We start from the raw sequence: 14,822 nt of genomic DNA, 5'->3' as shown, positions 1-14,822 counted from the left end.
CTGGATTTCGACAGGAAGACTGCAGAACAGTCTGTGAAAGATACCAGTGCAGGAGCTCTCATGGAAGTGCGCTGGACCTTGCAGTAGACTGGAAGGCAAGGGAGTTAACAATTTCATGAAGCTCATTTGGCCCCACAATGAGGACCAGGAATCACTATGGAAAGTTAAGTAGGTTTATAACCGTTTTAGTAAGCAGTCCAATATAGGTGGATGTCAGAATCAAATTATAAAGGTACAAAATTAGAACCAGGAAGCTGAAACACTGTAATAAATTCAGTCTCAGTAGAATAAGACACAGCAACACAGGAACTAAGAAACACGAATTGACATTCCTCGAAGGAGTTGGATTGCTTCTCCTAAACATAAACAAAATTAAGGATATATATTTAGATTCTAAGCTAAATAGGGGTAGGTCTCAAGGGTTTCAGGGATAAAGCAAGGTAGGTGTCAGCATCATGAATACTCCAGTAGAAGTCTGCTAAGAGGGAAATCAGTGTTGGCATAAAGCTACACACTCAAAGGGGAAGTAGAGAGGTTTGTACCTTTCCAAGTCCAAAGTTATCTGCTGTGATTCTGCACTGTGAACAGTAACTTAAAGTGGAAAGTTTCAGGGACATCTATATCCCTCAACGTGTCATCCAAAGACTCCAAACATTTCTGAGTTCCCACCAGGTGTATTCGCAACATGCAATGATTTTCCCATCCCAGAGAGCTTGAAAGACCAAGTTAACCTTGAACACTTTCACACCAGATATACAATGAGTACGAGGCTTCTTCTGCTCAAATCATTCTGTTCTTGCCAAGAGTTCTGTTCTCAGGCCTCTCTCTCTCGAATAAACAATTCTCATTACTCTAAGAAATCATGAATGCACATCTTCTGAAGAAACATGCAGAGCCCTGAAAAAGGCACCTCATGTAAAATCAAGGCATAGTTATGTCAACTTTAGTAAATCATTCTAAAAAGCAAATTATAAATGCGTGCATAATGTCAGAATAAATGCAAAACGTGAATAAACAAATGTATTATTTCATATGCATAGTGCTTTCCAATAAATGCAATACATCAAAATACAAATGTAGTGTGAACGAGGACAATCTTCATGTTAAACACACATATATGAAACTCTAGTCTCTACAGTGAATACACTTTCAATAATACGTTTTGGTGCTTCACTTTACATTAATAATGTTACGGCACACATAATTTATGATGTCAGTTACACATTATATTGTCTCTGTAACATGCAGGGGTGAAGCTAGAATTATGCTTCTCCACCCGGCTACCCTGTCAGTGTGAGCAGTCAGTAACTTTTGTTGTTGTTTATTTGGCAGGTGGAGACTTTGAAAGAAAAACTCCAGAACCAGGCGGAGGAGGTCCACAGACTTCAGTCACAGATGGTAGGTTTTGGTGGCTGTATGTAGCTAGCCATTAATGGTTCTATTAACTAATGGGGTTGTGCTGGTTCCATTAAGTTGAAACAGTTTTTTCTGTTCCATGCTGCAGTGACACAGTACTGTCACTCTGTTCTGGTACTCCTATTCCATGATTATATGGATTTATATGCACAATGCTTCTCTTCCGTGACTTTGAGTTCTGGCATTCCGATTTGGTCATGCAGTGGCTCTCCATCTCACCCAAAGCATTGATGTCATGCTCTAATGTCCCATTTACCTTTCACTCATTTACTTTATCCTCCTATCATCCCAGAAAACAGCACCTACACCTCGCTTTTCCTCATTTGGATTTTGGCAGTAGATGAGGATCTGTGTGTGTTTAACTGTGAATATATTTATTCTTGCCTTACTCAGGCTGGGACAGACCTGGAGAAGCACAGAGACCTGCTTGCCGCAGAAAATGAACGCCTTAAACGAGACTTGAAAACCTGTGAGATGGAGCTGCAGGAGTTAAGAAAACGGCCTATAACGTGCAGAGACTGTGAACACAGCAAGGTATGGAGCAATGGATAGGTGTGTATATTTGTCAGTACAGCATCTGTGCTCACCATCAGGACACTTTATCACATTCAGTCATAGTATAGTCAGACGCACACCACAATGAATGTTGAGGATTGCCAGTGCTTTTGACTGTACTCACCACTAAGAGTAGCTGGGGCTGTGAACTAACTTCGATAGTCATGAGAGAAGGACATTTTAGTCTGCAATGATGGACGCTTCTAAGTTTGTTCATTAAGGTCTTACAGTGGTACCACGAAGATTAAACTAGGATTGTCAGGCATGGTGCTATGCACATCCATCAGGGTACCTCTCGCAATTGTCATGAAGAACCTGTATCCTTTTTAGTGTGCATCATGAGTAAAGGCAGGGTGCTAAGAAAATGCGCATTCATCAAGAGGGCACTGCACTGGTCTAGTTTTCATTTTACAGGAGGACTAGCACTTACAGCAGGTGAAATCACCATTGAAGCTTGTACACAAGCATTATTTTCAGAGGTTAGGCTCCTTTCGGAGTCATTGTTCACAAGGCTTATACACTAGTACTGTGTTTAGTGGTTAGGAGGGCTGGGCAGGTGTACCACTGTTAGTGGTGAGGAGAGACAAAAGCTTAAAAGTACTTTTTGTAGAATGTACCACACCCATTCCTCATGTTTTAAAGAATAGCTTAAATGGAGACAAGTTTGTTACTTGGTCATATCTTGCTTGACTGTGAAAAAACAATTGCAAAATTCAGTAATTACAGTGATCCTCCCTTGGTCAGAGTGTTGTGTACCACATTTATTTGCAACGGAATACAGTTAGTAGGTGGAAAACTAATCATGAAGGGAACAGCAAATCATGAAACTGTTGTGTATATTCCTGCATCAAGGCAGGAGCAGACAACTCACTTTACTCTGACACCGCCCTCAAATGTACAGGTTGTCCTTCTCCTCTGCATTCTGGCTAGTATGCATTGGCAAAACATCACAACTACCAGTGTTTGCACCTCTTGCTGGACTTTCGAATCATAGACCACAATGTGTTTGTGGTACACAGTTATTGTGAAAGTTTAACATTTTTAAAATCTGTGTACCCTAGATGAACCACATGTAAAGGTTGCAGGACTGATGAGAAAAAAACATCTGATTGGATTGATTCTTATGACTACCTTGGTTCTGTGTTTTGTTTTTGGTGACTAGCTTTCTTGGGAGCATGGCTATGTAGAAAACCATTTGACCATTCTGAGATGCAGTGAACCATTTTTGGTACAAAAAAACTGCTCTACCCCATGTTATTGTGTTTCCCACTCTGGTGAGAAAGGAGGAAGAGCTCTTGTAGAAGCGTCATCTCTGCAGATGGCATATGTTGTACTTCTAGTGCGATACAGAACTGTGACCAAGACCAAAGTGTGTCAGTCATCTCAATAAAGGATCAATTTAATTGTCCTGCGTGGCCGGACTTCATTTGTTATTGGAATAACGAGACTTGTTTGGGTGAAAAAATATTATATAATTGTTTAATATTTATATGATGTTGACAAAAGCTGGGGTTTGTTAAATTGTCTCCCTGTTGCAGGAGAATGCACAACTGAGGCAACAGCTATCACAGGCGCAGCAGGAGGCAAAGGAGCGGGAGGTGCGCCTTGCTGAGGTTGAGCGGGAGTTGCAGCAGAGGAGCAGGTGCCTCACTGAAGTGGAGCTGCAGCTGAAGGAGACCCAGCGAGAGCGAGATGAGACTGAAGAGAGGCTCACCGAGCAACTTCGAGAGTGCCAGCAGACCATTGCAAGTGTAAAAGCCCAACCCCCACAGATAAAGGTAAGACCTTACCTGCAGCTCCAACCGGTAAACGCTTAAGATATGCTTGCACCTCCACTTATAAATGTGAAGATGCATATGGAACTGCGCAGGTAAAAGTGAGGATACACTTGCGGCCCTCACAGATAAAGGCAAGAAATCACCCAGAGCTATCGAAGACTGGGCAAGAACATGCTTATCGCCCTCACCGTTAAGGGTAAGAACCTATCCAAAATACCCACTGATAAAGGTGAGGAAACATATAGCTCCCACAGGTAATGGTGAGAGTGCACTTTTGCAGTACCACAGATAAAGATGAGCACATAATTGCAGTCCATACAGATATAGGTGATCGTAAACCTTGCGAGGATGCACAGCCTACATAAAGGTGTGGACATGCCTACACCTTCACATATAATGATACTGGCCCAGATTCAGAAAAAACTTTGCTGTAACATACTGTTTGAGAAACAAAAGTAATACAAAAATGATTTTCTTGCACATGTAGCAACATCTTAGTGAATTGGGCCTAGAACTTGTACAAAGGCAAGAGCCTGCATGTAAAAGCATTGCCACATGTAGTGTACAAAGGTGAGAATATTTTCAAAGCATGGTTAGATCGGGCACAAATCTCCTACAGTTAAATGAAGGAAACACTCTTCTCCTGTACATAAAGGTGTGGGCACATTGCAAAACAATGGAGAAGTGAAACTTGTATGAAATGCCTACATGTGAAACTTGGGGCTCACCCACAAACTCCACAGATAAAGATGAATGTGCACTCACAGCTGCTATTGCTGCATTTGAGTTTACATTAATTCATAATTCCTATAAATCAATACAAGGATACATGTACTAGCCCTACATGTAAATGTGAAGACCCACTCCTCCTGTGTAAGAAAAGTTGAGAACAGACTTAAACAACATTTCTAGGTAAATGTGAAAACTAATGTGAAGATCTCCTCACAGTCCCTTGGAGATGTCGGCCTTGTGTCTAGGGGGCATATTACATAAGACTCCCACAATTCTTGACTACCTTTGTATAAAGCAAACTAACACAAATGATGGCTGGAATGCGGAGCAAATCAAACATAAACCCACAGTCACAGATCTGGGTCTAATCCATATATTATTTTGCTCACCATGCCACCCCGTTGGACCCAGCCATATACAAATCAGTCTTGACCCTGTTTCACATGGGAACAGTCCAGCCTGAACTGCCACGCCAGGTCCTCCTTGGACCGGGAAGAAGCATCCTGGGACCGCTTTACAGGTACCGCCCTTCATGAGCCAGGCTAGCTTGAATCCTGTGTCATAGTGAGCCCTGGACCCACGTCTGGGCTTACCTGGCACACTTAGGGCGACAAAAGCAAACTAACACAAATGATGGACAGAATGAGGAACCAATCAAACATTCACCCCCTATCACAGATCTGGGATTAATACATCAATTATTTTGCTTCTCATGGGAACAGTCCACCCTGATCTGTCAAACAAGGTGCTCCCTGAACTGGAACACAAGCAACCCAGGCCTGATTTCACCCTAGTTATGGGCTCATCAGCCAGGTACAGCTTGATTCCAGTGACACAATGAGCATGGGACACATCTGGGCATACCTGAGCCACCTAGCTCGATACATGAAATACACAATAGGTGATGGGAGCAATGCTAGCAATTTGTCTAACCACTGGCAGTTGCTCGGGGTAACATCCCTACCCATCGTTCCTTTGCTCACCATGCCGCCTCAGTTTTGACCCAGTCATATGCAAATCAGTCTTGACCCTGCTCCTCATGGGAACAGTCCAGCCTGAACTGCCAAGCCAGGTCCTCCGTGAGCTGGATCACAAGCAACCCGGGTCTAGTTTGGCCCTAGTTATGGGTTCATCATCTGAGTACAGCTTGGTTTCAGTGACGCAATGAGCATAGGACCCACATCTAGGCATATGCATGCCACTTTGGGCGATTGTTGTTGTTTCACAAAGTGTCACAGGAAAGTTAAACAAAGTTGACAAACTTTTTTTTTTTTTTTTGGACCTTTGTGTCACAGAATGCAAAAAAATAACCAAGAAGCTATCTTCACTGTAAAATGTAAATGGATGAAGATCAAAACGTAGAACTTTGCCCCAGTTTTGCTAGAGCCTCTCCTAGAGTAATCCAAAGGGCACCCTATTGAGTTTTTTGTTGGAAGAGTGCATAATTGCTTATACTAAATTTTACTGTGAAAGAAAAGCTAACTTTCTCATATCTTACATATGTGGATTTAAAAGGATCACAAGTCTCACGTTATCTAATTTTGCCCTGAAATAATACACAAACTACCATACTCGTGGTGTGATAGCTTAGACTCAGCCCATCTGATGTTGGTATGTGAGCAAAGCACAACTCCAATCCTTTCAGTTACTTAAGTGAATCGTGGTGGTCTGAAATCTTAAAAAGACTCTGTGCAGGCTAACCAAAGGCTCACTCGGTTTTATTGATCTCCGTTTTGAGGGGAACACATACATCGGTTTAGTGCTAGGCATGGAGAGCATAGTACCTGATCGTATCCACAGCCTCACCCCGAAGTGGATGTTTGGTTATGGAATGAGCACTGAAAGAGTACATGAAGTGCAGAGGTCAGATGCTCTGTTCAAGGACCGAAAACTAGGCTCTTTGGCATGGTGTAAGAGTTACACTAATTGGCAGCATAGCTTGTTGGCCTATGGGGCAATCCAAACATCTGTGAGAAGCAAATGACTTGCAGGTTCCTAGGCGCTGAAGTGCGGCACAGGTCTTGCAGAACATTTGTTGATCTGTCTGAAGAGAGAATCACATGCCCAAATGCTATTATGTACAATAATAAAAAAAACATGCCGCATTCCTTACTTGTGTATAAGAGGAGCACAAAAATTAGATTGTAATATCTTATTGTAATTTCTCGCAGTATATCGTCAAGACGGTGGAGGTAGAGTCGTCCAAGACCCAGCGTGCACTTTGCGAGGAGCAGGCCCGGTCCCAGCTACTACAAGAACAGGTGTCCATGCAAAGACAGGTGCTGCGAGAGATGGAGGAGCAGCTGCGTGGTGCGCAGCAAATGGCGGCCAGGCTCCGAGGGCAGGTACTGCATGGGACTCTGGGTACAGTGTATGGGGAAAAAAAAACAAATTTCTGAAGTCATTCGATGTGTCTGATGCTGACCCCCTGTTTTAGATTCAGATGTACGAGATGGAACTTGAGCGAGCACAAGGGGAGATGGTAGAGGAGATGCAGACTATGGAAGCTGAGAAGAATCGTGCCATCGAGGATGCATTTATTAGGGCACAGACTGAAATGAAATCTGTGCACGAAAACCTTGCAGGTAGGTGGCGGCTGCATGGCATCGCTTGCTTCTTTGGCGCAGTGGTGTTCATGAGCCAATCTAGATAGAAATAGCAGTAAACCATGACTCCTATCAATATGTGGCGTTTTTGTAAAATGGGTGTGTTCCAGAATTGTAAGTTTGAGTCTAAAATAGAGGATGCTACTCTATGCATTTGACAAAAATATTTAGCATGTATGTTCTTTTGTTTGTTTATAGTTTGCTGTTTTGTTCCACAGGGGTACGGTTTAACCTCCTCTCTCTCCAGCCAGCATTAAAAACCCTCACTAATGATTACAATGGTCTGAAGCGGCAAGTACGAGACTTCCCCAACCTGTTGCAGGAGGCGCTCAAGAATGCAAGAGAGGAGGTAAGTACTGGAGTAGAACCCACCAATTGACTTGAGATCTTCAGTGTTCTTCATTGCATCCTTTACCGTCTGCATAACTGTGGTGCTGTAGCAGTACTTGCATCCTTGGTCAGTAGGTGTGATCGCAAGTTCCAGGAGTGCAAGCACTTATTTATTTTTTAGCTTTATATATTGAGCACTGCAGTGAGATCTTCTTACAGGTTTTTCTTAGTGTGTTCTCAGGTGCAACCATTCTTTACAGATGATTAATTCAGTTCATGGAGCTGGTCTTCACCCAGCCACAAAAAAAAAAACGAGTCATCATTTGTGATGCCGGCCAATGTAAGAGGTACAGGTCAACTCAGTGATGCGTAGACATTTCCCAGCTCAGCTCTCTAGATGCTCTCTTACCCTACTCAGAACCATATGTAAGGCACTTGTTGTAGGAGCAGCAGTCTGCGTCTGACTACAATGTGCCAGTGCCCTATGTCTAGGTGAATTAACACAGTTCTTCGCAAGTTCAGGTGGCCGTAAATACAGACTGGTGTACGGTCTCTCTAATGGGATTCAGGTCCCCTAGGCTACCTTAGCTACGTATGGGAGTCAGTTTTGAATGCCGCCATGGCTCAACATCCTGTGATTCTAAGCAAATCACGTAATCTCCATATGTCTAAAAAATGTATAACATAATGTCGTTCTTATGAAAAATGCTCCAATTCCCTTGGACTAAGTTCATTCCAATTTCAGGAAAACCACTGGGCAAGTGAATAATGGAATTTACTTTATTTACCACATCAGTGTGATGCCTCCCGGCTGGTACAGAGAATATTGGGGGAGACAGCAACACAGCCACAAAATTATAGCTGTATTAGGTTAATCCAGCTATTGCTGGTGTCAGTAGTGCAGCTGATAGGAGCAGATGTTGAAGCTAGAGCCTGACTATATGATGTTGGAATAAGGATGGTATTTACCACACAGAGCAAATCTGCAAAACCATTACTTCGGGTTGAGGTGTTTACCTGGTGCCGTAAATTCCTCCTGTTCTGACTTTTCACTTTGGAAATTAGGTATATGTGGATTTGGTACTTACCGTAACATTGTCCTCATGAATAATTTTGTTTCTTTTTTTGCCTTCTTTCGGGACATTTTTCCCTGGTAACTTTCAGCCGAACTGGGGAAATATTTTGGAAATAAAGGGGGTCATTAGGAGTTGGGGGGGGGGGGGGGGGGGACAGAAAAGGCTGCCTGCCAAACACCAGCGGTCAGGTTGCTGCCAGTGCGGCCGCCTTCCCCATTACAAGTTCCCCGTTGAGTCAGCGGGCAGAAACTGTGTTTACGCCCGTTGGCGCAGCGGGCAACAGCTCACAGCATTGACTTCGGCTCATAATTGAGCCGGCAGCAATGTTGCGGTGGGTAGGGTGCTACAGCACCCATCACGCTTTTCTCTGTCTGCAGTGCAGACAGTGAAAAGCGCCATGGGGCTATCCATGGGGGAACTTGCGCTGTCCATGCCAATTGTATGAGCAGTGCAGGGGCCCCTGCACCCTGTCTCTGCCAGCTTTTAGCATGGCAGTACAACTGTCATGTAAAAGCTGGCAGAGAGGGGGGTCGTAATCTTCAGGGCGGTGCTGCATCCAGCGCTTCCCTGGTGGGTTAGGACCACCAGTCCCTCCAGTGGAGGGAAACTGGTCCGACCATGGCCCAATTGCCACAGTCATAATGTGGCAGTCTGACTGCCGTCAGAGCGATCGGACCACCGCTTTGGTGGCGGTCAGACCTCCAGGGTTCTAATTAGGATCAAAGTATTTACTGCAAAATTCTGATCCTTGTATTAGTTCCTGCTTCAATAGGGAAAGCATTCTGCGCCAAACTTTGAATCTGCTCTTGTATGTTTAGCCAATTTGAAATAAGTTTTATTTTTAAAGATGTCTTGAATGAGTCTAACCATTCCTGCTCAGTTACCCAGGTGTCACATCTGGCAGAAACGTATCTTGAAACATGCAAACTATTGAATGAAGAGTATCTGGCTATTCTAGCTATTGCAAAATCCTGACTAGATGGGCCACAGAGTTAAACCGGATCACTCTACAGAGCTGTGAAGTTAACTGTAATAATTGACCCAATAAAAGGGCAGATTGTAATCATTCACAGAATCTTCCCATTCCAGAGATTCTTGTCACACCCACATTCCTTTGAGTCGCTCTTAGCTCAAAACACTTATTCTTCGTAGCAGTGCATGTCCCAGCAGTAATTCACTTCCTCCCATTTATTTGGGAATACATTCCAGAGGGTTGTCGAGAACTTGGCTCGACAGTATTTGTGCTTTCTGTAAGAACACACTGTAGGCAGTTTAATATGCAGGCAAAGCATTATCACACACAACAAATGCAGTCTTTTTTTTTTTCTTTCTTCAAAATACTTTATTCGATTGTAATTCGCAATCATAAAAGCAAATAATACATACTAATAACATCAATCAACAATCATAAAAGATAAGAGACACAAAATAAATCAAACCATACAAAAAAATTTATGCCATATAACAGGTTTCACTGCAGGAAGTTAAATTCTCATAGGAAACAATATAAGATCCGTAGGACAATATATATATATGACGGAAGCTATTAGCTTAGCTAAAATACTTATAAAAGTTTAAAAAACCTTGCTAATTTGCCTCATAATGTGATCTAGCCTTAATTACTGCGCATAAATATAAAGTTAAACCATTACAGATCATAACTGATGGGAGGGACAAGAGATAAATAAAAGCTGGGCGACATTGTTTAAAATGCATGGATTTAAAAAAATGGGATCACAAACACTTTCCTCAAATCAGAATAAAATTTACAAAAAAAAGAGTATGTGCATTGTACTTTGGTCAGACACTGAGTCGCAAGGACATGTTTCCACAGCTAGAGTCCAGTCATTATTAAGTGGAAAGCTGACAAGACGATGAAAATTCTCTAGTCTTAAGCACGTATGGACATACCGGTGCCTTGGGTTCAATACATATTTTAAGTATGGTGCCATGCCATCTATTTGTTGCAACAAAAGGTTCCTCATTACGCTGGATTTGTTACCTCAGTAACCCATCTCAAATCGGCCAGGTGGGTAAGGCAGGTGTTTTTCATATCTTTCCTAGAGATTGTTTCCATTTTATCTAGAGTAGAATATAGCTCAGGATGCCCCAACTCCGTGACAAAATTCTTTATGTAATTCAGCCATGGAATTTTCAACGAGTAAGTTAATGCTTGTGCATCTTCTATAATGGCCCTATTCAGCCTAGCAGAGTCAGAGGTCCATACTTTATGCCAAAGTAAATTTGGTTGGATACGTATTAAGTCTGTGAGGTATGTTACCCCCCATTTCTGCATGACACACCAATGTTGAGGTGGATTTTGGAGCACTTAAAATGGCCTTTAAAAAATCGTTTTCAGCTAACTGTAAGATATTACAATTCCTATATCCCCAGAGTCCTGGCCCGTACAATGCAACGGAAACACATTTTGCGTTGTACAGTGTCATCATGTCCTTGGGGGTCGCTCTACCAACCTTTTTAGATTATTATTTTTTTTATAGCCATAATAGTTTTTGTAAATATCAGTTTCCTGCATTTCATGGCTTGTGACCATGTACCTTTGTTATCAAACATGATGCCTAGATATGAAAAGGTTCCTGTGTCATCTAGTTTCGCGCCTTTTAACATGATCTGGGGTTTCTTTGTGGATTTAATACCACATGTCATTGAAAAGGTTTTAGAGTGGTTAATTCTAAGGCCCAAGGCTTCCATGTAATTGTCAAAAGTTGTTCGTAGCCGCTGCAAAGCTACTGGAGTGCGGGCCATCAAAACGGCGTCATCCGCGTACATAAGTGCTGGGATCTTACGGGAACCAACTTGTGGAAGATCACTACAAGCATTAGATAACACCCCCTCTAATTTGTAAATGTATAAAGCAAACAATAAGGGAGCTAAAACGCAACCTTGAATTTCCCCCCCCCCCCCCCCACTCTATAGAAAAAGCTGAGGTACATTCCCCCTGAGGCCCATAGTGTACCCTAACGTTAGCTCCAGAGTAAAATTCCCTGATGAAATGAACTATTGTTATATCTACCCCCATGTCCAGTAAGATAGGCCACAATTTGCTGTGAATCACACAGTCAAAAGCTGAAGTCAGGTCGACAAACACAAGATATAAAGCTCCTGCCTTGGCCTTCGTATATTTACCAGATATAATATCTAGATTCAGGGCCTGCTCCATAGTCCCTATCCCCACCCTAAAGCCATATTGCAGGTCCGAAAGAATATTGTTATCTTCCGTCCATTCTCTCAACCTATTTAAAACAATGCGTCCAGCAATCTTTGCGAGAGTATCAAGCAGAGAAATTGGGCGGTAACATGCAGGGTTTTGAAGGTCTCCTTTTTTAAAAATAAATTGGAACGATGATGGACTCAGCCCAGGTCGGAATAAAGGCTGTGGCACAACAGGCGCGTAAAACCTGTGTCAATAAAGGGCCCCATAATGAGACGTTAAACTTGTAAATATCAATTGGGACTCAATCTGGGCCTGGTGCTTTCCCACTTTTACTGGCGTTAATAGCGTCAGTAACCTCATTTAGACTAAATGGTGGAATAATGGGGTAAAAATCTAATCTTGGGGGGGGTTTAAGTCCAAGGCCAAGTTTTTTTTAAAGAGTATATTATGGAATAATATGTGACCCAATCCTCTTCCGTGATGGCTATTTCAATGGTTGGTGACGTTTCATCACATAAGAGGGGGGAGTTTACTATTTTCCAGAATTTAACGTTGTCATTCTGGAGACTTGCATCATAAAGAGAATGCCATGCCTCATTTTTTTAATTTGGTTTCCTTTTTTTTATGGCCTTTTTATACTCCTTCCTCAAAAAAATTATTCCATGTTTGTCAGGATTTTGGCTTTGTAGGTATTGTTTTAGATTCTTATGGGCTTGTGTGCATTCGCTATCAAACCATCCTTTGTCTACCTGAGGTCTAGGTTTGCCAAAGCTTACTGTGAGAGATTGTTTTATTCCGGTGGCGATTGCAGTGAATGCTTTAATACAATCCTGTGGTCTGATGTTGTCTGAGAGAGAAGTTTCAAACTCGTTAGTAAATTTGCTCATTAATTGTTTCATAAAACCTATAGGTTCAATCTGTGACCACTGAATAGTATAACCATTTCTTGCTCCCAATTCAATATTCACTACCTTCTCTGCTAATTCCTTATGTTTGATTGTAGCTTGTGGGAATACAAGGCTTAGACTTTGAGGATAATGGTCACTGAACATGATGTCTTGGATTTCATACTCCGATATACAAAAAAGAAAATTATTAGATACTAATATAAACTCAATTATTGTATTGGCATGCCTGCCATTAAAGGTAGGTTTTTATCTGTGATTTACTATAGTTTAAACTATTACAAAAAAGAAGGTTGAATTTAAAAAGTGTCATTCAACAAATTACCATAATAATTATGTATAAAACGAAATGAGTCATCATCTCCACCTTGGCCACAAGCGCAGGATTTCTCATCAGTTTGAGGGCACAGATGTGTATTAAAATCGCGCCCCCACACAATAAAAGTCTCTGTGCGATGAATTACATACTCGGTCCAAGTCCTCCTGCAAAAGCTTAAGTACAGGTAAAAAATCTTTGAGGGGCATTATTGTAAAAATGAATAATCGCCAGTTGTGCAATGTTTTTTAGTTCACATGTGATCAATTGATAAAACAAGTTAGAAATTAAACTATCCTTGGTTAAATCAAACTTATTAGAGATAAATGTACACAGTGCACCTTTCGCCCTACCCCGTGGACAAGGGACTGCGGGGGTATGAAATGTCCTGAAGCCGTTTGTGAATAGGATCCACAGACCAAGTCTCTTGTAAACACACCCAGGAAAAAGATTGAATGTATTCTAACCAGTCCAGGCGCAGAACCGCCACATTCCAAAATAAAAAAATCCTCTCTCCGAATGTGAATACCCTGTCCCACAGGAAAATGTTTAATTACTTTATTTTTTAGTGGAGAGCTGTTACTCTCTCTGTGAAGGTTGGAAGTCGATTCAGAGAAGACCGATTGGACGGGAAATCCACTTATTAGCGCTTCATCGTTGACTATTTTATCTCTGTGATTTTTCCATGTCCATCCTTTCATCTTCGATGCTCTCCACCAGACCATCGCCATTTTTTCTTAGTGCCCATAGGTCAGGCACAGGGCTCGTCATAATAGGCTTAGTCCTACCTGCTCCCTGATCTAATGGTAGTCAATCAACTTCTTCCAACCAAAGGACATGAAATCTGTTCTTAGTAGGAATCCTATAGTTTCTTTCAGATCTACTGGATTGTTTTTCAGGATTAGGACCAAATCGATCATGACCTAGGTTGCAGTTATAAAAAAAAAAAAAAAACCTAGAGGGAGCAGTAAAATGCCGTGAATGTCTTCGACCAATTTTGGGGTTTTGAACGAGAGTACCACACAGTCACCCCTAAGTGTTTTGTGGTTCCTGCCCACCCAATTTACCCTTCTGACCATCTTAATATCCTCAAAAAGTGAGTCTGTCATGCCAGGTTTCATACAAGTTCCTATCCAGTTCAGGAATTTGTTTCTCAAAGCTGTCCATGATTCCCTATTATCCCCGGATAGGGTAGGAACATTTGCAAGAACTAACACGTAGGGAGTTACAGCGGGAGGAAGATCTAATGTGTCTCTTGATGTTGGGAGAAAATCCAGAGGAGGTTTTAATCTGTTCAGTAATTCCCATCTGTTTGTCTTCGCTTTTAGATGTTGGGGACTTCTAGTGCTAGTTGACGGTGTGCAAGAGTCTACATGTCTTTGGGTAGTCTGATGAATGATTGGTGGCTGTTGATGCTCTTTAGGGGAATTAAAGTTACCGGGTGGGTCTGTGTCGCCACAATGTTGAGTAATTGTAGCTGTTGAGCTTGAAGACTGTGCCTTCATCAAGTTGAGCATTAGCTTCACATTTTCTTCCAATTGGGTTAAACATTTTATCATTAGGTCAAAAGATGACCTTACTAGATGTTCCAAGGCATTAATAGTCTCTATGGGATTAGTTTTCACTTTCACTGTAGATTGTTTATTCTTCTGGCCAGATTTTATGTTCTCACGAACGATTTGTGCTTGTGCCGTGGGTTCCATATGTTGAGCTCCAGAGGTGCTGTGTCTAATTTTGTCAGGTGGCTCTTGACTGAAAACTCTGTCGTTCCTAACTAATTTAGGTTTCCTTATACGTTTAGGTGAGGGTGAATGCTCGTCAGTGTCTGAGATAGAATCATTTATGTCTTGGAGACATCCATTCATACCTTTAGTTTGGATTCCACTTTCCCAAAACTTGGTCAATTTTGGGGAGGTTATTGCTAGCGGGAGAA

The 14,822-nt window shown here is 42.0% G+C and overlaps 1 protein-coding gene across 11 annotated transcripts in view; it reads left to right on the top strand.

The window, feature by feature from the left end:
* The window catches only part of KIFC3 (kinesin family member C3), a 308,219-nt gene that overhangs the window by 247,345 nt on the left and 46,052 nt on the right, over positions 1-14,822 (top strand). For all 11 annotated transcript variants that reach the window (XM_069217375.1, XM_069217370.1, XM_069217368.1 and 8 more), the window contains 6 exons: positions 1,333-1,398; positions 1,810-1,950; positions 3,510-3,749; positions 6,653-6,826; positions 6,919-7,066; positions 7,306-7,436. In XM_069217375.1, the coding sequence (XP_069073476.1) occupies positions 1,333-1,398; positions 1,810-1,950; positions 3,510-3,749; positions 6,653-6,826; positions 6,919-7,066; positions 7,306-7,436 (900 nt within the window). The remainder of the gene's footprint in view (positions 1-1,332; positions 1,399-1,809; positions 1,951-3,509; positions 3,750-6,652; positions 6,827-6,918; positions 7,067-7,305; positions 7,437-14,822) is intronic.

This window comes from Pleurodeles waltl, chromosome 12 (assembly GCF_031143425.1).
Source record: "Pleurodeles waltl isolate 20211129_DDA chromosome 12, aPleWal1.hap1.20221129, whole genome shotgun sequence".
NCBI classification, from domain to species: domain Eukaryota; kingdom Metazoa; phylum Chordata; class Amphibia; order Caudata; family Salamandridae; genus Pleurodeles; species Pleurodeles waltl.
This window is presented reverse-complemented; position numbering and strand designations above follow the sequence as displayed.